Consider the following 24,621-nt stretch of genomic DNA (forward strand, 5'->3'; position numbering starts at 1 on the left):
GCTGAGGAGGTCATACCCTCTAATTCAAATGGCCACACTATTTTCTACCACCATTGGACACGTGTATGTTACCCCCAGTCTCTTGTTGCTGACTTTGATGACTGCACCTAACACTTAAAGCTCTCCTTGAAAATTCTTTATCAGCTTGCAGGGAATCTTCTCACTGAAATGCTCCGTAGTACTGACTGAGAGCGACCTGATGACATCAATGATGCATCAAAAAAGAGTCTATTAAACATAAACTATTGGCAATATAATGTACAGTTGTAGGAAGTGAGTGGATTTTTTTTTCCAGTGGCTTAAATAAGGTATTTTGGCTGTTATTGTCATATTGCCCATTTTCCACAACTTTAATGTAAATTTCATAGATGTGACCTTTGTTTTTTTAATAGAGTCTTGGCACTTACAAAGTCAGAGGAATGACTGCTCATCATAACAGCTTGTTTACGTTGTTATCACAAGTTAACAAAGCTTGTTTTCTGGAGATAACAAAATAATTAACTTGTGATCTCAAGATGATGGCATTAGAAAGTAATTGGAAGCACAGCGATTCTCAGCTTCAGTGTTTACCTGTTAATGAGACCAAGAAGTTCGTTGGATGAACTTTTGATAAAAGCTATCCTCACTGATTCTGCTTTTCATACATACATTTTTGTGGGAGTGTCCACTTAGTTGCCATATCCATCTGATTATGTGATGAACACTGGAAATAAATAACATTTACTGCAGTTGCAAAACGACAGGATGATGCAAATAATGATGTTCTTAATGCAGCGCTTCCTCATTTAATAGAGAAACCAGCTTTCCACAGTAAAATGTGTCACCATCACAGTCAGCTAAAAACATTAGCTCTGTATTAGTCTGAGTGGGCGGAAGTTTGCTGCATAGATCAGCCTCTCATTGGGCGGAACGAGCCACCCGCTGAAGTCCCGCCCTACCACCTCCGGTTGCAGTTTTCAACATGTCCTTTACTAACTTTTGCGGTGCTTGATCTTGCAGGGATGTAGCCATTTTTCTGCCATGGTTCGCGTCCTGTAGGCGATATTTTTGTGGGCGTGTTACACCAAAACCTATTTCCCCCCGGCAAAATTTTTGCAAGCACACTGTTGCTGTGGCACCGCCCAGAACGATTGTGATTGGCTGAAAGAAATACAAGCAGCCGGGACGTTTTTTTCCTCCAATCTTAAAGTGAAAGTCGGCTCAGCCAGACGTTTCTTTTCTTGAGAAAGGTCTGGTGAGTGAGACTAGCTCTGTATAAACACCAAAACAACCACAAAAATACATTCACACAGTTTATGTATGTTATGTAGATTTATGGTTTTATTGCAATAACTGTAACATGACATTAATTGATTAAATCTCTCCTCTTGTTTTGAGACAGAAAATAATAGAAAAATCACACGAGGGCATTGCACATTGTTACATTTTGCTTGTTATGTCTTCATGAGAAACTTCTCAAAGGAGCCGCTTCAAATTTTGTAATTTAAATTTGTACTTTTTTAAGATGCCCTGTATATTCACTGAAAAAATACAAAAGATTTAACACTAAAAAAAAAAAGAAAATTTAAGACAGTACATTTACACCACAGTTAAATCAATCAGGCAGTGTAAAAGTAACATTTCCACATACAATGACAACATAATGAGTTTATTTTTTCTGTAATATCAGATAAAACAGAATATGCAGTTCCCTTTCTCAGCTTATATGAAGCTGAATTTGGCCAACAGCTGAGGAGATATACTCAAATAGCCACACTATTTTCTACCACCACTGGATCCATGTATGTGTATGGGACATCAAGGCTCTTGTTTCTGGCTTTGATGACTGCACTCAACACTTCAAGCTCTCCCTGAAAATTCTTTATCAGCTTGCAGGGAATCTCCTCGCTGAAGTGGTCCTCAGGGTACTGGCCGAGAGCGACCTGATGAGATTAATGATATGTTAAAAGGAAGAATCCACTGACATTTAAATGTTTATCAAACAAACTACGGGCAATATAATGTACAGTTGTAGGTAGTGAACAGATTTTTTCCCATTGGCTCATAACATATTAACATACTTTACACGACCTGAACAGAAATTTAACAAATGTAATTTTCCATAAAGTCTTGGGCACTTACAAAGTCAGAGGACTGCTTGCTGAGTAGCCACATGGTGGACATGCCCTGAACTGTTGTGTTGACATCAGGGAACGTTTGCAGCATCGTGGCCTCGCTTGTCGTCCCCTTTGTGGTTGGTGGAGGAAGTTGCAGGGAGATGGGAGTGTTGGGCATCCAGCCACCATAGTCATACTGCAATAAATGAATGATTGACAGATAACTGATCAACATTTTTTGAAGCCACGCCATGTCAGTCCGGTGACAGCCAGAAGACAGCATCCAGGGCAGTGATGATAAGCACCCCAAACTGCAGCTTCCTTAAGGGACGTCTTAAAACAAGCTACTGAAAACCCTACTGAGTTGTACATCCAGGGTTGCCTGAGAGGGGGCGAGAATAGGCACCCCACCAGGATGGACACACAGGCAATGACCCAAGCTAATGACATAACAACTATGATTGCACTTTGCAAATGTGGCAAAGTCTGCAAAAGCCTCAGGGGCCTGGCTGGGAAGCACAGTTCAAGTCCTCCATGGCAGGAGGAGTTGGGCCTGGGTCAACCCACAGTGTTCTGAATGTCCAGCCCTATCCAAGCCAAGCACCCAGAACATCACTGGTGTAAGTGGCCTACTGCTAATAGGGAACGGGAGAGACTCCAATTCAACGAGGATGTAGATCAAATCCTTGAGACTACATCTAGGGATGCAACATATACATCACCCTCAGCATTGCTGCTAAAAGGTTTAGCACAAGGGAGCAAGAGCCGACCAGAGGTTTGGGAGGGACAGTAGGTGAAGATCAGCCAGCTAGCAGGAGCTTAGACTTCCCTGAAGACAGTAAAAGCAGGCAAGGGAGGTTGACAAGGCTGGGTTTGCAGAACTCCATAACATCATGAGGAAAATGGTCACCACCCATCGTCAAGCTGAGTGGCATAGAGGGTTTTTGCCCAAGGATCTTCTTGGTAAATCTACAGGATTTTTTTCTAAGTGGCCAACTTGCTTGTACTTGGCTGCCAGATCTAGCTCAGCACCTCACCCCACTGGAATGCTAAATGTTGTCTACAAGCCCCAGGTTCTTGCGGCAGCTGTGGAGAAGGGGGAGGGATGCTCAGCAGTGAAGATTTACATAGGGTGTTTCCAAAAGAGGAGAGCTCAAGTACTGTCAAGCAGTTCAAGACAATCTTACTTCTCAAATGTCAACACGTCCGTGCAGAAGGGAGGGAGTCCTAAAGGTGCCAGGATGCATCAAGCATGCAGGAGTGGTCATCCAGCTGAGCAAGGAAGCAGGAGAAGGCAGAGGAGACCTGGCGGTTCTATGACCGCACCTTGCCAATAGCACAAGCTAGTGGAAACACAACTTGGCAGACACCATGTTCCAGGCAAGATCGGGGACCTCATTGTGGACTATTACAAATGCTTCAGCCTGAGAGTCATCTCTGGATCATCAACATAGGCATGGCGCTGGCTGGAAAAGGGCATTATCACCATGCATGATTTCAGTGATATTGCATGTACTGGCCATGAAAATGCTAGTCAAGTCAGGTGTCCTGCAGCCCCCATTTGGGCATCCATGGATAACCTGACAGTGACAACAGTGTCTGTACCAGGCTGCAGATAGATCCTCCAAGGCCTTGAGTAATTCATCTGCTGGACCAAGATACATTTCACGCTAGCCAAATCCAGATCCCTGGTATGAGGAAGAGGAATGTAAAAGACAAGTTACACTTCTCTCCAGGAGGTGTCCAGATCCCATCTGTCTCACAGAAGCCAGTTAGGCTTGGAAAAAAACACTGTAGCAATCCAGGCAACCAGCAGTGAGTTGGGAACAAGTCAGGGTTCCCAGAAAAATCTAAAGCCTGGATTTTAAAGCATGGCATCCTGCCAGGGCTCATCTGGCTGCTGTTATGAGGCTCCACTTACCACTGCTAAGGGCTTCAAAGGAAAGTGAACCACTTCCTACACAGGTGATTGGGCCTACCACAAGCCTCAACACGATCATGTTGTATACGGGAAAGAACAAGCTACAGCTCCTCTTAAGCGGCCTACAAAAGAATCCCAATCACTATTACTGTACAGTGATCACATTTAGGCCAGACATGGTCCTGGTGTTAGAAATAAAGCAAGTGGAGTTGACATTACCCACGAAAGATCGGATAGAGGAGGCCTTCAAGAGGAAGAGGGCCAAGAACGATGAGGGTCAGCTAGCACCAAAGTCTGGGATGTAGGACCCACTGTGAGTCACTCATAGTTGGGTGCAGAGGCTTCAATGTACTGTACTGACATAAAATTTGGATTTGAACTAAAATTTTCACACAAATGCATGGTCCCCAGAGGATGAAGCCTAATGACTTTGGTGATCCCCTGAGTTTTCTTTAAGCCCCACGATGAAGTTAACATTGAGGTTTTCAGACACACTGTCAACATCTTTGTCCTGGATTGCCATTCAATTTGGATTAGAGATTCATGTTGATCTGAGGATGAAGTTTGATAACTCTGGTAATACTATATTATAGTATATACTATTATATTTCACCCAGTACCATCATCAATTCAGAAATTTTATTTGTCCAGTACTTTGGTTTTTGACCAAATAACTGCAGAACTAATGACATTCCCAACAGCTTCAGCTGTACTTTATGTTTTGTGCTATCTACCAAATGTTGGCTTGCGAACATAGTAAACTGCCATTGTGATCTTTGTGACCATTAAAATTGCTTAAAGTCAGCATTGTTATTGTAAGTGTGATAGCACTAGTTTAATTGAACTCAAAGCATCGCTCTGCCGAAATGTCACCTCACAGACCTGTCATCATGGCTTTAGACTCTTGTGTTAAAGGCAAGTCATCCTCAATGCCAGGATTCATCCATACCTCCCCAGTACAGAAAAAACTCCCATACCTCATCCACATTTTCCAGAAAAATAGCAACATTATAACTGATCATCCCGGTAAATTAGAAGGCTTCACCTGTCCAGTGTTCACAGCCGAGTGCTGTCCCGAACAAATGAAGATCACCATGGTGACAAACTTGACCATCTCAGCCACGGTGGTAAAGCTCTGTGGAATTCCTGAGAATTAGAAGAAATAAACGACATTACTTAAAGATGCCTAGATTACAAAAATCAACAGTACATAAATGTGCATATTTCTAATCACTAAGATTGAGCTTTTCCTTAAATCCCACCTGTGCATGCCTGGGAAAGGAATCCATGTTCGAAAATGTCAGAAATCCACTTCTGCAGTTCAGAGTCTTTCTGGACCTCTGCATCATTCTTGTAGTAGAAGCCGAGCACTCCCTGCACAAACCTATGAGTAATTAGGATAAGTTCTGTGAAACACATTTCTAGTTCCTAGGAAGCAGGGGGAAACAGTTGGAGACTGGTTTGCTTCAAATTTTTCTTCCAGTTTCAAATAAATGCTTAACAACACCCCTCGCTAATCTTATTATTTAACACGTTGCATCTCTTCTACTTAATCAATACACAAACAGAAATGCAAAAATGAGAAGTTGCGATTTTGTGGGGATTTACATACTGGAACTATTTCTTGGTAAACAGCAGCAATGATGAAAGAAACCCTTGAAGATATGACTGAGTTACACAAGAGAACAAAAGCTAGCTCGTACAAAGGGCAGGATTTTTGCTCTCATTTTCCAGTATCAGGACACCTATAATACCTGTGGATGATATCCCAAAGCTTGAGTCCATCATCTCTGTAGTAGAAGTTCGGCACGTCCTCCACCCCACGCTCAGCGATGTCCTCTGGTATGCAGAGGGAGGTGTAGGTCATTGAAGACAGTGATCTCTGCAGGAATGTTATCATACCTTCTCCACCAGAGGCTGCAAACTAGCAGACAATCAGATATGTAAGGAATGTAGTGGGAGACAAATACTGAAAAGGAGAATAAAACAAAACAATGGTTAAGTAATGGTCTACTGAGTGTGTTGGTCTTTTCATACCTGTGTAAAAACTCCAGTCTTGGAAATCAGAACAAGTCGAGCTAAGTAGTTGATCTGCAGAGTGTACCGGGTGTGAGGTACAAGGAGCTGAGGGAAAGAAGGAACTCTGTTACTAACACTATTACATGTTGTCAAATTTTGATGCTTTTATTCCAGTTAGCTGTGTGGCACACTTTACCATGTACTCACTAACACATGATTTATCAACTTTGGAAGATACAAAATCAGCAAGTCAAATAGCCTACAACTAAAGGACCTTCAGTATTCTCCCCTCAATTACCTTGTACAGTGGATGCACCATGGGCAGGTTGCGCAGCAGTGACACTGCAAACACTTCAGCCAGCAGATGAGTGCGCAGCAGGTGGACATTGAGTTGATGCTCGTTGAAATCTGCACTTCTCACAAAAATCTTGGCCGTCAACCAGTCGTACTCAGAATCAGTAGGAAGGAAGATGGGGTTGTCTTCTGCTGGAGTCTGCTTCAGCTGCAGGAGAAGGAAAGGAGTTGTTTACTTAATCCATTTGATCCAATACCAGTACTGCCAGTGCTGTTAAATAACGTTTAACCATTTTTATACAGTGACCATTGAATGCACATACTTCAGTGCTTGTGTGTCTAAAAATTCTCAAGTATATGACAAAGGGAAAGCGCGGGCAACAAAATAGCAATAGCAATGAAAAGTCTTTAAATGTTACCTTTTCTCTGATCCACATTCTTCATATATGTTTGTTTGCACTCTACAAGTGTAATTTTACTAAAGGAGTGTCCATCTACTCTGTTCATATGACATCTATTGTATTGCATGTCCGTCTGTCCTGGAACAGGGATCACCTCCCTTCACCCTGAGCCAAATCGAGAGTATAAGCACAGTGGGTGTATTATGTTGTATAGTTTGCAAAGCCCTTTCCAGCAAATTTGTCGTTTTGCTCATTTTAAAAAACACTGGCTTGGCTTGATATGGCTATGGGAGGAATGGGAACAATTACCTGCCTTTCCTAGCAGAGAGCATTCAGAGCTGCCATCTAGATACTAGCCATGGTGGTTGCTTTCTCTTAAAGAGCCCATTTTATTGCATAGAGAACATTTTCAGCAAGGTGGATGCTCCCTTCCTGTCACAAGGGAACCTACATCATTTAGTAATAGTTAATACTCAGTAAATAATGATCAATACTCTGACTTTAAGTTTCGCTATTAGCTATACTTCAGGGTTATATTCACCTGAATAGCAATTGGCATCAGCTCATCATCGGGTGTTTTGTGGAGCAGGACGAGGGGAGCCATCAAGTACTGCTTCTTCCCATTGATGGTGTTTGCTTTCACTCCATCCAAACGCTTGTAGTCACACAGGAATATGTTGCCTTTCTGTTTGAACATTTTTTAAGATAAGAAAGGATTTAACTCATATACATATATACATATATATATATATACACACACACGCACATATATTACATATACTAAGTAAACACGTAAGTGCATCATGCATTTCCAAATGTACATTTCATGGGGCAAAACATGATCTTAAAATCAATAAACTTTGAGACAATCACCTTCATTTCATCTGCCAAGCTGAACTGACCACGGAGAAAGACCATGTCGTCAGTGACAGGAAAGTTATCAGGCAGAGCTGAACACCGTCGGATCAAGATGGGGTTGACACCGTTAAGATACTGGTAGCCAAAAAAAGCATCCTCCTTCCAGTGTTCTTGGACATAGTCTGGAAAGGAACAGAGTTGAAATTCATTGGGTTTCAAACTTTGAGCTAGAAAATCTCACTCTCCCACTGTTGAGCTTAACCGTTTATTGCATCCTAAACTGGAAAATGGGAAACAATGTGTTACTCATGAGCAATGCCTAAAATTAGGAAACGTCTACATGATTAGACACATGCACGTTTCCTTCTGTCACATTTCTTTTCCATTTAACAAGTGACATAAAGAAGCCAATAGACTAATAGACAAATAGAGTTCAAAGCACTTTCATGCATACAGTATTAAGTATTTTATTAAACTACCATGATAGTACCTGATATGTCAGTCCGTTTGCAGCAGAAAACACGATTGATGTCATCAATATCTGTCCACTTCTTCTTGCAATTAGATAGGCCCTTAAGTTGCAGCTCAGTAAGCCTGGAAAATAAAAAACATAGAGTTTGTCATGATGAGTTAAATCATTTTTATAGGCAGGTACTTTGTATTATAGATAAATAGATATGATAGAATTTGAGGACTTAGCCCATTGAATCCAGTTTAGCAAATATTGCTTAAGTAAGCAGAAAACATAAAACACTTAAATGCACAAAAATGAAAATGTATTTAGATTCATAACATTTGGTATTAGAAAACAAATAAGGTTATGGATATAACCCAGGTTTTCAGATCAGCATCAGTGAGTATCCTACTATGGAAATGCCTCATGTGTGATTGTGTCAAAAGCTCAGATAACATCATGCCAGCTCTAATTGGCTTGCACTAGTGATGCCTATGTCAGGAGGGGAGGGTGTTCCAGTACCCACATATAGTATGTCAGAAAACCATTTAGCATGTCCCAAAACATAGTATGTTGAATGCAATGTGGCAAAAATTCCAGGATGTTCTACTACATCTGGTCAGATTTTGCAGTATGCAAGCCAGCATGCTTTTTTTTGGCTATTCTGACCCACAATCCTCTGCACAGTGGAAGATTAGTCACATAGGCTGAGCCACAGGTAGATGACAGCTTGACAGCTCGTTGACAGCAAGCCCAACCCTTTACTGCTTCCATAACAAGGAGGGTTGTCTGATGAGACACTCACTTATGCTAACCAGAGAACCTGAGTCACATCCATGACCTTAAGTTCTCTTTCCTGGCATTTGTTTCACGTGTCACCTGGGAAAAATACTGACTCCCAGATCGCCAAACATGCCTGTTAAGAAGACAGCTGTCCCCTGTGGAACCTCACAAGGGAGGAGCCACACTCTGGAAGGAGCCTGCACTGATAAAGAATGCGCCGGAGTTGGTGCCTATAAAATCTAGCAAACTGTGGGGCAAAGCCCAGTATACAGTCACACACACCTCATGAATAGTAATTTCCCTAAAGAATGCCCACAAGGTTACTAAACCAGCACTTTCCTTGCCAATCCCGGACTACAAGGATAATAGACAGACCTCCTTCTCTCACTCTAGCCAGAGTTGGAGAAATAAGAGTCACTCATGTGCCAGCCCATCCACTTTCAGTGGGGCTCTCTTGTTGTGTAGAGGGGTGAACAGAGAGCACTGAGCATTCTCCTCTGTCACATCAAAGTCCATGGCTGCCTGACAGAAACCTTAGCAAATCTGGTTCACCATCCCCATGGGGTGAAGCCTCCAGTGTACATACACTGGGCTGCCTCTGAACAGCAGATCTGTGTCATAATTCAGAATACCTGTTACAGTGACTGCAGGTGCATATTACTCCAAACTATCAGTCTGTGCCCTGCATGTAACTGGAGGGACCTAATTCACCCATGCCTGATGTAAGCCATGACAGTGGAATAGTCTGTGCTTACTAAAACACGATGACCCCTCAGCCAAGGGGGGAAATATACACAGACAGTATCTCCAGACAATTTAAGTTGGTAGAACACATGTGAGGGTCCCATCTCCCATTCACTAATGGCCATCAGGTTGGCGAGCTCAAGCCAACACACCTCCTGAGGAACCGTGATGCCCATGGTGGTTCCAAACTTTCCCCTTTTCCCTACATCACTGGGGTTTTTAGCCAAAGTTAACGGTTAGCTAGTGGGTAACTTATAGGTCCAGCTCCAACCACATCGTCAAATTTGCTGACTACACAAAAGTGGTAGGTCTCATCACAACAATGATGAAACACCATACAGAGAGGAGGTGCAACTGGCCATGTGGTTTAGCAACAACCTCTCCTTAAATGTGGCAAAAACTAAGGAGATTGTATTTGGTTTAGAAAAAAGCGTGCATGCCCCACTGACCATTAATGGGGCTGCTGTCGAAAGAGAAAGCATCACTAAGTTACTGAGGGTGCACGCTGATGATCTGAACTGGTCTGTCAACACCACAGCCCTCACCAAGAAAGAGTCTTAGAAAAGTGGACTCTTCTACATCCATCATGAAGACGTTCTACAGAGGAACCATCGAGAGCATCCTAACACACTGCATCACTGTCTGGCACAGGAACTGTACAGCCACTGACCAAAAGTCCCCGCAGAGAATAGCGAGAGTGGCTGAAAAGATCATAGGTGTCTCTCTCATTTCTATAGCTGACATCTTCACACACCAGTGTGTCAGGAAGGCCACCAACATAATGATTGATCCCACGCATCCTTCCCACCACCTCTTCGCACTCCTTCCATCTGGAAGAAGGTTCTATAGCATCCGTTTAAGATCTGCCAGACTGTGCATAAAAATGCATCAGCAGCAATTTGTTACATGGTTTTATGTTTTTAAATGTCTTTTATATTTTTAAATCAAACCCTTATTGGTGGAGATTGGTATTTTGCTCCCATGTATGCCGAGTGTGTATCATGGAAGTGACAAATAAACCTGATTCTGACAAGCAAAAACAGGTTTTTGACTGAAAACTGACGCTATGTTGGCCTATCATATAGGATAAGGATCCCATCTCCTGCTGACATAGGTGTCACTAGGGCTGGCGTGATGTTATTTGTGCTCCTAACAAGGTCACACAAGAGGCTTTCCCATAGTGAGACATGAAAACAAATGCTTCTGTCTGGAAAAATTTGAGGACCTCACCCTGTGGACGCAGTGAAGAGGAACTCTGTGGTCTTGGTGAAGGAGAAGCGGACCTCACAAGGCAGAGAAAGAGGGCTCTCTGCCTTTATGCAGTGGGGTATTCCCACTTCATACACATCCCAGCTGTGGAAAAAAAAAGAACAGTAGAGTGGTAAGGAAATTTGGACAGTCTACGCCCCGGGGTATCTGCAGTTTTAATCAAGCATAATATACTTGAATTGTACTTTATTTATTTAGTATTGCAAATTTGCAACATACAGTATAACTGATTTCAATAAACCCTGGCTGATGTAACACTATTATATGGTGGTTAATTTAACAGTGTACATCATGAATATATTCAGCCAAAGGTGTAGGAGGTTTGGATGCATTTTAGTTTTGAGTTGCATAAAGGTAAAATGTGTATAGGTTTTAAGCTCTCACCGGTAGTCTTTCTCACGTTGACTCAGCTCTTGCTGTCGACTGTACCTGCCAAGATGATGGCTGTCATCACAGACTCTCAGAGCTTTAAGAAGAAAGCAAAACAAGTTTAAATTCTTCACATATACAATATGTTAACATAAATTTACTCCAGCCTCCTTATGTCTAACTTGCAGAACTTTCTTTCTTTCTTTCTTTTATTTTATTTTTTTTGGTCAGTAGGATGACAGACAAACAAATTTCCACAAACCTGTTCCCTCTCTGAAGCGGTGCACCTCACTGTCAGTGATCCAGCGGTAGATGGGAAAGTTGTAGGTGTGTCCCTCGGGGGATTGCACTTCCACCTTGGCAGGGAACCAGTTGTCTTCAGGGAACAGTGGGAGACGTTGTTTGTCAAGCTCTATCAGAATCAGCTTTCCAATGGAGACGGGGCAGCACACGCTAAAACTAGACACCTGGAGTGATGACAGAGATGGTTTTCAAACATTTATACTTTTTTTTGGGCTTTGTAGCGTAAGAGCGAGGTTTAACTGCATAGAGTGTTTGAAGTAATAAGTCAATAGATATACACTGGCATAAGGTGATTAAGTTTGAAATGCCTGTTGAAGTAATATATTCGTTTACACATTGTTTCATGTATTCATGTCTTGTACTCACGCACGCACATTTAGTCATATACTGCATGAAAGCACGTGGAAACTAAAGTAGGGAGTTCCTAAAGCTATCAGTGTTTTTGAGTTCAGTGTTAATGTGTACCCAGTGTTTTTTTTTTTTTAATTAATCTTGAGACTTGGCTCAAACACATTGGTGGAAAAAGCCGGGGGCCTCCCAGCCCAGGCTGATGTGGCCTTGGACTTGGACACCAGTGTGACTCATACTCAGGTGATGTGAAAAGAATACACCAATAAGAGGTATGTTCGGGCTTAAGTGGGCAGGATTAAAGGAAAAAGTTGGAGATTCAGCAGAATCTTCACCAGCATAAAAGGGAGCGCACAGAGAGAGAAACTTCAGTCTTGTTCCGGGACTTGACTCATGAGTTGTATGTGTTGCTCGGTTGCACCTGATTCTACGTGTCTCCAGTGATTTTCTCAGCACCAGCCATTCTAAGATACTTATTTGAGTAGAAGGCGAGTCCAACCAAAAGAGTTGAAGGCAAGGTCGGGAGCCACCAGGCCCAGCTTCAGGCACCGATTTCTGCTTCATCAGCTTTTATTCAAATTGACATACATTAAGTTCATTCAGTAATGTAGATACATGAAAAAATTACAAGAACAATGCAAGTACAACTTCAGCAAAGAGGAGATAAAAGGTAAAGTGTATCTATCTCTAACCATGAACAAAGCTGTATACAATTCCTGAATATAAAAACGGTGGACAAAATAAAAACACTACATGAAATGTTATACTGTAATGTTATGGGCACTGCTGAGGTGCCCTTGAGCAAGGCACCAAACCCCCCAACCGCTCCTCACTCTGACATCTCTCCACTTTGTGCATGTATAGGTCCTGTTTGTGCATGTGTGTGTCTTTTGGACCTGTGTGTTATTGACAGTGAGTGAAAAAATTGAATTTCCCCCTAAAGTATAAAAAATAAAATAAAATAAAGTAAAATAAAAAATATTTAATGTGCCTACAACTTCATACAGGCAAAGCTGAGGACGAGTGTCATGCATTCAAACAAAGAGAGAATATTTAGACTTACCATCCCTTGCATGAAGGATGAAGCTCCTTTGATGCCCATGAGCCACTTGCGTTCGCTCTCCCCATCTGTGCCCACCAGCTTGATAAATACATTGTTAAAGGTGGTGGCACCAGCTAGATTGCTAGTTGATACTTTCACTTTATAACTGACCATTTTCACCCTGAAAAGCTTGAAAATCCTGGTGGGGAGAATAATATACTATAATTACCATTCTCAGCATTGATTCAGTTAACTATCATTAGATGAACCAGAGTGGAAAAAAAACTTTTAAATTCAGGTTTCACAATGAAAATGGCACTGGCAATTGTTATTATAATAACTAATATTAAAATTAAAGAATTTTAAAAAATTAAAATGATCTAATAAATCATCTCTCTTACCTGTTAATAAGACCAAGTTGTTTTGATGAAGTGTTGTTGAGATAAAAGTTTTTCCTCACTGAGACCTCTTTTTATGCAAACAGTTTGGGGGAGTGCCCAGTCAGCAGAAACCGCCCTGTTGGTGGAATCCAGGACATGTATAAACATTTACTGCACTTGGGGAAACAGGAAGTTGGTGGTTCAATAGTTCATTTGATCAAGAAAACACAGCTTTTTTCACCATAAAATGTGATATCATCACAAACAAGCAAGTGCAGTAAAAGGAGTGCAGATGCAAAGCATGCAATCTACAGGACTAAGATGACAGCAGAAAATGCAAATGTGTAGCTAATATAAAACTAAATTTAAAACTAGTTAACAGTAAGTTGCAAATGAGGTGCAGTCCAATATATTCAATGCATGCAAAGACACAAACAGGTTACCAATATAGATGATGAATATATGTGGTATGGTTACTTGTACACATGTTTGCACAGTGTCAAATCTGAGAAAGTTGGTTTAAGAGTTTGAAAGTGTGTGATTAGTACAGAATATTATGATTACGCACTTGATATTTTCTAAACGTCATAATATTGCACAATATTTCCAGTGAATCTGTGTGTGTGTGTGTGTGTGTGTGTGTGTGTTTGTGTGTAAGAGAGAGACAGAGACAGAGACAGAGAAACAGAGAGAGAATGAAGGCTGGAGCCACTTCAGGTCATCATGTCTCTGCTGTCCATCTCGGCCTGAAGTGGATGAGTTATAGTGTCTAATGGCCACAGGAAGAAAGGACTTCCTGTGGTGCTCAGTGGTGGTGTCAGTCTGTTACTGAAGGAGAGGATGAGAGTCACTGTCCACAATGCTCCGCAGCTTGCATAGCATGTTGATTCTGTTTGCGTTGGCTGACCTCACGCAGCTGCCCCAGCACAACAAAGCAAAGAGAATCACACTGGCTATCACAGACGGGTAAAACATCCTCAGCACGGTGTTGCAGACACTGAATGACCGGAGCTTCTGCAGGAAGTAGAGTCGGCTCTGGCCCTGCTTGTTTACAGCCTCTGTGTCCATTGCCCAGTCCAGTTTGTTGTCCAGATGTACTCCTAGGTACTTGTAGTCCTGAACAGTGTCCACATCCACACCAAAGTCCAACACAAACTCCTCTGTCCAGCCAGTGTAAAGTGTAAAGTGGTTCAGCTCACACTACTCAACAAAGGGGTCCACAGTGGCCCTGTACTGGGCCCCCTTCCCATCGCTGATACAGCCAACAGTTGAAGAGTTATTGTAGAACTTGGAAAGCAGGTGGCAGGACTTGAAGTTGTAGCTGAAATCTGATATGTAAAGGGTTTCTAAATGCAACAAATGCTAACAAACAATGACAGCCCTGACATGCTGACATTAGCAGGTATGGTTACTATGATCACAACCTAAATTTGCGGTGTTATGGTATTGTTATGGCAGTGTGTGTTCTGTGCCGCTGTCCCTTTTCCTTTCATTGTAGATCTGCCCAGGTGTGCTGCATCGCTTAATGAGGTGCATTGCACCTGGCATGGAGGAGGTGCTTACCAGCTCCTGGGCCAGCAGGCTGGGATTTTTGTTCTTTTTTGCTTGTCTTTTTTTGTGTGAATGAATTCCATGGATTTGAGTGTTTGATGTGGTTATTTTGGGTCAGTGGTGGAGTTTTGTTCACCCCATAGAGCAGTCCAAGGGTGGGGCATAATGAACCGCGGACAGACATTTTTTCAGGTTTGTGAATCCGTAGCCATGAAGCTAGTTGATGAGGTTAATGGCCTAATATAGATTGCTGGCTAGCTAAAGTAAGCTGTAGTTATCAGGTGGATAGTGGAAATGAGTTTCCTCTGTGGCTGGGCTCAGCCTTAGAGGTAGAGTAAGGAGCTCGGACATCCGGAGGGAGCTCGGATTAGAGCTGAGGCAAGGTAGAGATGGTTCAAGCATCTGATCAGGATGCCTTCTGGGTGCCTCCAATTCGAGGTGTTCCAGACATGTCCCACTGGTTGGAGGCCCTGAGGCAGACCCAGAACACGTTGGAGGGACTATGTATCCCATCTGGCCTGGGAACGCCTTGGGGTCTCTCAGGAGGAGCTGAAAATCGTTGCTGGGGAGAAGGACGTCTAGGGTGCTTCGCTTGGTCTGCTGTCCCCTGCGACCCGGTCCTAGATAAAAATAGATAGATGGATGGACTCTACTCCAGCATAGTATAACAAAAACAGGTTTGAAAACTAGTAATACTGTTTATGCCTAATTCCTCCTCTAACTATGTGATGAATCTTAAAAACAGTAGACCCTCCAAGATTCACGCTGTACCCTGAATGTTTATGTCTGGCTCCCTCCCCTGTCGCATGGTTGGAGCTACAATTTGGACTCCCAAGGACTGTGGGTAGTAAGCATAGAAGAAAATGTAACATCGAATAGCTTTTATTTTCATTTTCTCTTCAATATTGTCTTTTCTGTATTCCTGCCTTTCTGCGTGATAGTGTTTATGGCAGCTCTGTCTGAAGGGCTGCTGTGGGGAGGCCTGGCCTGGCAGGGGGGTGGAACCCTGCAGTGTGATGTAAATTGTATTATCTGAAAAACCTCCAGACACGGGTTGCTTTTTGGCCTTGTGAGACAGAAATGTATTGGCCTTTGTTAGCTCTTCACCATTAGCCACAACAACATGTATAAAGTCAAACTCTTTTTTTAGAATCGAGGGCAGAGAAGGCACAGATATTGCTCAGCTCTACTGCTGAGTTTTCTCTTCATGCTGCATGAAATACTCCACCCATAATTGTCTGTGATGTCTTACACACTTAAGTAAAGATTATTTTCTTCAACTTGGACCTCAGTGAAGTTTTCTTTAACACAAAGATTTCTTCCACAGACAGTGACTACACTCTGGGATGCCAGATCAGTGTTTTTGGCGGTACTCTCAGCTCATTAGAAATAGGCTACTGCAGGTGTCTTTGTCAGTTTTGCTGGGCTAGCCAAGGTTAGTGTTCTTTCTTTGTTGGTTTTAAAATGATGTCTTAAGAAGGTTTCCTTTCAGGATATTGTCACTGGGATTGTCTTTGCATCGGAATAGCCAGTGCCGGCCATTTTATTTTTCCTTCAGCGCTACAACTTTTTAGTTGTTGTTCATTCATTGCTTTCCCTTGTAAAAGTATGTACCTCCTTAGGTGTGATTTAAGAACGGATGCTCCCCAGTACGTGTAAAAAATATATAGATAGGAAGGTATCTTGCTCCACCATGATAAGGTCTGATTGCAGGTGACCACAATGAATGCCCCACGTCTTGGTGTTGCACACCTAAGGGAGGGGCTGTCTGACCATCAATGTATGAATTGCAGTTTGATGCCACGAGGATTTTAGGTAGTTTGACTAGCTCATGGGTGGCAGGGCTGCAACTTGAAGGTAAGCTACTGCCATGTACATGGCCTCCGAGGTGCCTCACATAGAAAGAAAGGCCAAGAAAGTTGACTTTTTGGCAACCAAAGTCAATGCACGAGCCTCTGAATTTGCTGAGATTCTTCAGGGAACAGTGAAGGACACTGGAATTCTATCAGGACCAGCTTTCCAATGGAGACAGGATAGGATACAGTACAACTAGACACCTGGAGTAAAAACTGAAATGGTTTGAAAGCATCTTTACATTACAAAGCGATGTACAAAAAGTGCATTCCTTCATGGAGATACAACCCCAAAATTGGAAGAATCATTCAAGTACAGTGCTCAGCATAAATGAGTACACCCCCTTCTAATTAGATTAGAATTTTGTAGTCTAAACTTAAGCTTTGCTCCTAAGACTTTCATTGGGGTGTACTCATTTTTGCAACATGGTCTTGAATGAATTTGTTAGGAAAATCACTTTTTTGTGTGTGCAAATTAACAAATCTTGTTTGCAATCAATGGCCCACATTTCTGGGAGTATTTTGTAGTATAGTATCCCATAGAAAATGTTGGCTCTGAAAGGAAACTAAAGGTTTTTCTGACAAATCTGTTGGGTTGTACTCATTTATGCTGAGCACTGTACATCAGCTTCATCAAACATGCATTATATAGCACTGATTGCTCCTTTTCATACAGTCAGTAGTCAGCAATAATAATAAATAGTCAGCTCTGTTGATTTAATGTTGGACATGTATGAATGATTACCGCACCTGCAAAACCACAGGCAGCTTTATTCAACATTAAATGAGAGATCCTTACAGTGAACTAAAAATATTAGAAAACAAAAAACAAGGCATTCACTTACACAGTTTATCCAGACTTATCAGAATGTTTTATTAAAAACAACTGTAACATGATACCAATGTCAATGGCATAGCAATTACATACAACAGAACATACAGTACGGTAGACAATTCAGTGACAGGTAAACGAAGTTAATGCAAATACTATGTATGAAATCACAAAATGCACAAATTAATGTGGTATCATTTTTGTTTTTCAGCACAAACATAAGCTAAGTGGCATCTTCATGAGGTACGCCTGCAATCAGTTGCAAGTTAACACAACAGCTCTGCTATAAATGTATCTACATTTACCAAGTACAGCCTGAAGCCTCAAAACCGTGCTGATATTAGGCACAACACCATGACTTTGAGTGTGTGCTACAAGTGCCCTATATAAGGTAACAGTAAAAACCAACAACAAATTATGATTTCTTTGTTTATTTAAAAATTTATTTGCCTGCACCAGCAGAAATAGTTCTGCAACTGGACTGGGACTGGACTTGCCAAGCAACACATTCAGTTTCTTGCATGATAGATTGCTACTTTGTGTAAGTCTACACATTATCACGGGCCAGCTACTTTGCATCATGTATCTGTAGGTTATGTTATGAGTTATGTTATGAGGCCTCTTTCCCTCCCTCTGTCCTTTCCTGATGACTATTCAGTATTTAATTCACATTATACATGAAAATATCTTTCTCCTTGGGGTATAAAATTTGTTTCAACGACCCTGATGGTTAACGCAATTATCGGTTTGCAACACCTGTAAAGCAGAGTGATGTGTGCATAGTTAAACATCCCAGTGCTGTTATAATCTACATCAGCACTCATGCAAGCCTCTTGTCCAATCAAACTGCTTGGTCAGATATGAGAGTGTTTATCAATTCTATGATTGTTACTGATGCCCTAGTGTCATAGTTAAGGATGGCAAAGTAAACTAGTGATGTTTATAACTATTTGTCCTCCATATTTACATACATCAGGGGGACAGAACACTAGAAACATCTATGAATATAATGCAGTCAGCTACACCAACACTAACCATGACCTAGTCCATGCTAGAACATATAACATACATAGATCACCTCTCTCACTGTTATTACAGACATATTAAAAGAACATTTTATGGCAGAACAGGTGTATTGGATTGCATTAAATTGTACAGGTGTACCTAATAAAGTGGCCACTGAGTGTACAAAATAATTATCTAGATCACATGGCTCAGAACAGACCGGTTGACACACATTAAGATATTTATATTGGTCACAAACAGCTCAATTTATCAGTGCAAAGCCACTACAACACTTTAGAAGTTGTTCCAGAAAAAAAAAATCATTCTTGTTGTGAGACAGAAAATAATAAAAAATAATTTTAAAAGGATATTTCACTCAAACTGGGTTAATTATTTAAATGCATTTTGCACCACAGTTTAAAAAAAAGAATGTATAAAAAAAGTCTGAATTTGTTCTTTGCTGTAATATCAGCTCAAAAACCTATTCAACAGTCTTTCCACTTGTCCTTTTTGTTCATGTGAAGCTGAGGTCTGGGGTCAGATCTGAGGGGAGGGGACGGTCAGGAGTCCAGTGGGCTTCAGCTTGTTGATCCCTCCATCCAGGATACAAACTCGTGGGAAATTTACCTTGGCTAAGTGTGCTGCAAACTGGGAAGAAATTAAAAAAAGACAAGAAAAACACAATTATTTTTTTTCTCCCTCCAGGAATTGCATTTACACATCAGCTCACACATTGTTACTGGTATTTGGTTTCCTTGAGTTGATACTTAGAACTCCTGCAGTTGCCACACATGAGAAATAGTATCTTAAACGTCCTTTCCAAAATTAAGAAACATCTTGATGTGTGTGTGTGAAATGCATTACATAAAAAAATGGAGTGTGACTTATAGGAATTAACATAATAATTATAGAGACAAGAAATAGTTTTGCATAAAAAAGAAAATCTCATCTGGACCGGGGCCCTGATCACACAGAAAGCGTTTTAGCACCTGGAGGCTGCTTTTTGTGATAGTTTCTAATGAGAATGAAGCTTTTCTGCTCGCCGTTTTTGCAATGCTACGCGCCTTGCGTTTCTACATGCCTTGCGTTTCTACGCTCTAGGCGCCTGGTGTTTTTGCCGGAGCACTCTGAACTCCTAGAGCTGGAAAGAATTCAACTTAGAGCGGAAAAGCGGCCTCCGCTTTTTTCCTATTGTCTAGTCAGATGATTTGAGAGGTGGGCCTTGTGTGGTCGTCATGAAAACAAGTAAACAGTTGGCAAACAATGGAGGAGAAATTGGTGGACGACAGACAGCAGGTTGTCAAACTGCCCCCAAGTCATCCTAAAATATGCCTGGAAACAGCCGTCATGGAGGCGATCATAGGCCCCATGATCCACCCTCTTTTTTAAGGGTCTCATGTACCCACACAGATCTGTGTTTCCCTGTGCCCAACACACTATTTGCTGACAGCCTCTCACCCTCAACCAGAGCTACAGCAAGTACCCTCTGATGACCATTTTAGGAACTAGCTAATAACCGTGAAATAAATAAATAAATGGTAGATTGATTACACTGGAAGGTTCGGGTAAGGAAAAAGGTGCAGCAAGTGTTTTTTACTGAGGTGCAGTAAAAGGCATTCTGTGTGACTGGGGCCTGACCCTCTCGCCAGACAAGACTTTTCTCTGTCACATGCTTTCACTGTTGATAAAATAACTAATAATATAAGTAAGCTAAAAAAGTACCCACTGAGGTACCAGCTATTGCAGGGAAATTGTGTGAGATTGAACAGATGTTAGTTACAGCTGCTGTGGCCTCTCATCTGACTCGTGCTGTGTCATGCAGGCCCTTGAGTTAAGTTGGCTAGTGACATCAAGTGTGGAATCACTATTGCAATTTCGGGAAGTCTGATTACGAAACCTCTGTTTTGAATGAAAGATTTCATCATACGCAACAGTTATTACAAAAACTAAAGTGAACTTTAGTTGCGTCATGCAACCACCAAGAGTTTAACAAATACCTTTTTCCACTGAATTACACTTGGTATTACAACACGTTTTGGTGACCCTACCAAATGTGGACAGCCGAGACACATTAGTGTTCACGCCTATACCTATCATGCATCTCCAGATTATTTAGATTTAGAATGCTTTCACACGTAGAGTTCACTTACTTTGGTCTGAATCAGGAACTTATTTTGTTACAAAGTTGCATAATTGTTGGTTCATGTTCTCACAGCAGCAAGCAGACCAGATAAAATGCCTTGAGCAAGAAAGCTGCTTTTAATTGGTCAGAATTTCCATGTGGGAAAAATCCAGGACGTAAACAAAATGTTGAAGAAGAGTACACTTGCAAGATAAATGTGACACTTTCTAATGTCACAATGGATGGACAACTACACAGGTTGATTTTAGCGCTGCTCATCGTGGACTATATTGCTGTCATTGTTCATTTTATTCAAACCATACAGTTTGAAAACGAGGCGCGGCTCCAACTAGAAAACAATGTTTTGATGCATTGGATGTGCTGAATGTGCATATTAAGGCAGTACAGAAGGAGGTGCACATTAATAATCCTCCAGGACTGTAACATGCTCATGTTTAACCCAAACAGTGTGTAATGTGACTGCAGTTGTTTTGGAACACATTCTCAGCACAAACGCATCGTACCAAAGTTCATTTGTAACCAGACCAAGACCACCTCTTCAAGGAGGTCTCGGTCCGGTTGTGTTGGTGCAGCCTGCCGTTGCCAGACCCAATTCGCAAAACGCAAATGGGTCTGGACACGGAGTGTACATTTCCTCTATTCCCAAGGGGTGGTATCAACGGCTGTCACTCAGAGTGCCCCTTCACACAATTGGAAAGATGGAAAACCAATCAGAATAAACAAAATGTGTGACGTAGGCTAGCACAACGCCACTGTTAACAGACCAGCAAGCTGCAGCGGAGATGAGCTGTGATAATGTCTGGGAAAGAGTGCTGCCGTCTTTGCAGATTTCCTCCTCACTGTGGACTCAGAGTTGCATGGCTGTGATTCCCAGCTTGGTCGCTACGAATTAGGGGAAAAACAACAATAGCCACTGGGTTTTCACTGAGTCCCATCTTTTTCCCGATCAACGGAGCCAGTTGGTAAATTAAACTTTTACCAAACCCCGTAGGAAGGATGGCAAACACATCCTTTTTTTTCCCAATAAAACCTTTCAGTGTAGCCGTTTGTTCTGCTTTTATAGCAAATGTACATTCCAGTTCGTTCAACACATTTACCATCGCAGTTTCAAAATCAGTAGCCATGTTGGTTGTTTATGAAATGCATTCTCTCTGCTCCTTGTCCCTCCTATTCTGGTGACGTGCCCACCCCAAAGTAATAAACGGTTGTGATTTGCCCGGTAAGCTTTAACCGATGCCAGAATGCGCCTTTATGATTGCATGGCCAGACTGATCTGCCGAGCGAAATAGAATATGAGCTCACGAGATTAGGATGGTTTCACCAGGCTAGTTTTGGTGTGCACTGGGGTGCGATTGCTGTGTTCACACCTGCCCAAACAAACTGCACTTGCGGGGCAAACAAACTTAAGTTCAACTGAACCAAACCAAACGGGGCAGGTGTGAAAGCAGCCTTAGTTACTGCCTACGTCACTTATGCTAGAAGGTCAAAAAGCCCTGCACACAGTTATTACGTCCACACTCTCGTTAGCTGCTCGCTAGTCACGTTGGTGGTTATATGGGTACAGCCAGAAATCTCACTGTCAGCAGAATTCAACACGTCGGATGGATGATGGACGGTCATGCAACAATGTGTCCAACTTGATGTCAAATGGACACGTTCTGCACTATTTTTTATACAGACTATGGTTCTGCATTAATGACGTAGTCCTTGTTGGGGACACATCAGGACGCATTAACGTTTACATTACAAAAGATATGTGGTCAAAGGTGTCCCAGACAACCTTGGTAAGTTTGGTGGTTTGGGTGTGATCAACCAAGACGCATGTAGACACCTGTGAGACATCTATCTATCTATCTATCTATCTATCTATCTATCAGTACAAAGCTGTCCTAAATAGAGATATTCAGAGTTCCTACACAAGAAAAATTCTCATTGTACTTATTCTAATGGAACACCACCTTCCAAAAAGCTCACGAAAATACTGCAAGTAATATTTAAACAAAATCAAACAAGCTTTACAGATCACCTCTGTGAGAAACTGCAAATCCCTCTATGTTGACATCCACATAAAACATCCGCAATGCGCGAGGTTGCACTTAAAGTCCCTGCACACCCTCACAACTGTGTTCAGTTATTTCGGCTGATTAGAGCTCGGCTCAGGTTGAAGGTGGTTGGAGCTATGCTGGGAATTACGCAAGGTCACAGGACTCCATGTACTACAAAGTGTGATAAAGATGTATTTTGTTCAGCTCTATGAGGTGCAACAAAGAGAACAGGGGAGTCATGGAAATGTCAGCGAAACACAGTCTGTACACACACACAGTCTCTAGAAGAGGTCTAATCAACCAGAATAATAATATGCAGGATTACCATGAGTATGCAGGGATTTTAAATTGCTAAAATCATTTTTTTAAAAAGTCACTGTAAATGATTGAAAAGTATTTAGCTTTTCAAGAGCAGGAAAAACTGAATTGGGTGGGGTTTTTTTTTGTTTTTTTTTTAAACATTTGTTTATGTGACCTTTTGCTACATTGTTGCCGTGCCTGAGATCTGCAAATGTGTGTGTCAATCTGTCTGTAACAGTCTTTTCTGCCAAGGCAGTGCCACGCTGTCTACTGTTTTGCTCTCAACAGGAAAACAGAAATACAAAAATAAAGAAAACAGAAAAATTAGGAGTGAAAAACCAGCACACATTCGCCCACCCTTGTGTTGTTGCTCACACACTCACAAGGCTTTGGAGTGACGTCAAAAAATTTCAGACTCAATCCGCTGAAACGTCCACATAAAAACTGAGCATTAAGAATCGGGCTTACTTCTGAATGCCAATAGGGTTTAAATGTTAAAGGTGTACAGTAAAGCCTGAGCACACGGTGAGTGGACTCATTGCTTTGCCCCAGAGCTAATGATAATGCCACTGGTGCAAGACAGAGAGATGTGGATGGCATTTAAGCACAATTGAGTCCTTTTATCGACCTTTAATTCTGTGACCTGCACCACTGAAAGGTCTGATGAATTACTGGGGTTTATCATGAAACTCAGATGTGGAATTTCAAATGTGCGGCTGGCTACGCAGAGGAGTGAATAGTCATCATATTTGCCTGTGGGAAATGATGACGATGACGATCCATCATCATACTTAATATAACATGATGATAATAATGGAACATCATTACACTAATGTCTGTCTAACAACACTGATTCCGTACTCATGCTTTAGCTTAGAACACATGATTGTTGCTCAAAATAGTGACCACATGCTGACTGCATGCAGTTCACAAACAGCTTTATCTACAGTCTCTCTGCAGATGAAGTTTTGCATTACTCTGTAAAAGTCTTTTTTTTGGACATCTTGCAACCAGGTTAGAGACTAACATATTGTCGCAGCTCCAAAAAAAGAAAAAAAAAAATGCAGGACTGTCTCCTCAATTAAAGAGAACTACTTATTTTCCTCTCTTGCTCTCCAACATATGGAAGGAGGACATCTTTTCTAAATTGGGATGTTGCCTAAAGCAATATTCCTGCTGAGTTTTAAATTGAAGTTTTGCTAATTTATTCCAAAGAGAGCACAAAAGGAGAATTTATAATGATCAATATAGTTCTCTGTTCTGTTACGCTGAAGCGAGCAAAGTTATTTTTGTGCACTAAAATGTCAAAGACAATGATTTATGTAAAACACAGTTTCAGCCCCGGATAAGGTCCTAGTGTCTCTTAGAAAAAAACAAAGGCAAGGACACAGTAGGTTTTTATTGTACTGTAAATCAGACCTATAAAGTTACACTTACACTGCTATATTTATACCCAACTAAAACTCAGCTAGCAGTTTCTTGAGGTGAGACGTATGGCTACCTCATGAGTTCCAGGTTCTCTCCAGATTGCTATGAATTTCACAAGACAAACACCTGGATATGGGGGTTTAATGTCTTAGCAAAATCTTTGGTTTCAACATGACTATGGAC

General features: G+C 41.6%; 2 protein-coding genes across 4 annotated transcripts in view; both read right to left on the bottom strand.

Moving 5' to 3' along the window:
• Window positions 1–1,298: 1,298 nt before the first annotated feature.
• On the bottom strand, window positions 1,299–13,430 carry LOC117254937 (arachidonate 12-lipoxygenase, 12R-type-like). Its single transcript, XM_033623401.2, has 15 exons — window positions 13,303–13,430; window positions 12,923–13,100; window positions 11,471–11,675; window positions 11,224–11,305; window positions 10,801–10,923; window positions 8,080–8,183; window positions 7,605–7,771; window positions 7,273–7,416; window positions 6,335–6,538; window positions 6,055–6,141; window positions 5,772–5,941; window positions 5,280–5,401; window positions 5,063–5,163; window positions 2,122–2,292; window positions 1,299–1,922 (listed from the first exon to the last, which is right to left on the bottom strand). The coding sequence occupies exons 2-15, from the start codon at window positions 13,073–13,075 to the stop codon at window positions 1,743–1,745; spliced, it is 2,013 nt and encodes a 670-aa protein (XP_033479292.1). The 5' UTR covers window positions 13,076–13,100; window positions 13,303–13,430; the 3' UTR covers window positions 1,299–1,742.
• Window positions 13,431–17,542: 4,112 nt separating this feature from the next.
• tbck (TBC1 domain containing kinase) overlaps window positions 17,543–24,621 on the bottom strand; it is a 72,244-nt gene continuing 65,165 nt past the window's right edge. For all 3 annotated transcript variants that reach the window (XM_078166255.1, XM_033625388.2, XM_033625387.2), the window contains exon 26: window positions 17,543–19,170. In XM_078166255.1, the coding sequence (XP_078022381.1) occupies window positions 19,060–19,170 (111 nt within the window). In that variant the 3' untranslated portion in view covers window positions 17,543–19,059. The remainder of the gene's footprint in view (window positions 19,171–24,621) is intronic.

The sequence above is a fragment of the Epinephelus lanceolatus genome, chromosome 3 (assembly GCF_041903045.1).
Source record: "Epinephelus lanceolatus isolate andai-2023 chromosome 3, ASM4190304v1, whole genome shotgun sequence".
Classification (NCBI taxonomy): Eukaryota; Metazoa; Chordata; class Actinopteri; order Perciformes; family Serranidae; genus Epinephelus; species Epinephelus lanceolatus.

Excerpts from the sequence above, each read along its gene's own strand:
- LOC117254937 (XM_033623401.2), bottom strand. The coding sequence starts at position 13,075 with ATGGTCAGTTATAAAGTGAAAGTATCAACTAGCAATCTAGCTGGTGCC. Across the intron at positions 6,539-7,272 it reads TGATGCCAATTGCTATTCAG|CTGAAGCAGACTCCAGCAGA; the intron begins GTGAATATAACC and ends CTTCTCCTGCAG. Across the intron at positions 5,942-6,054 it reads AGACTGGAGTTTTTACACAG|TTTGCAGCCTCTGGTGGAGA; the intron begins GTATGAAAAGAC and ends ATTGTCTGCTAG.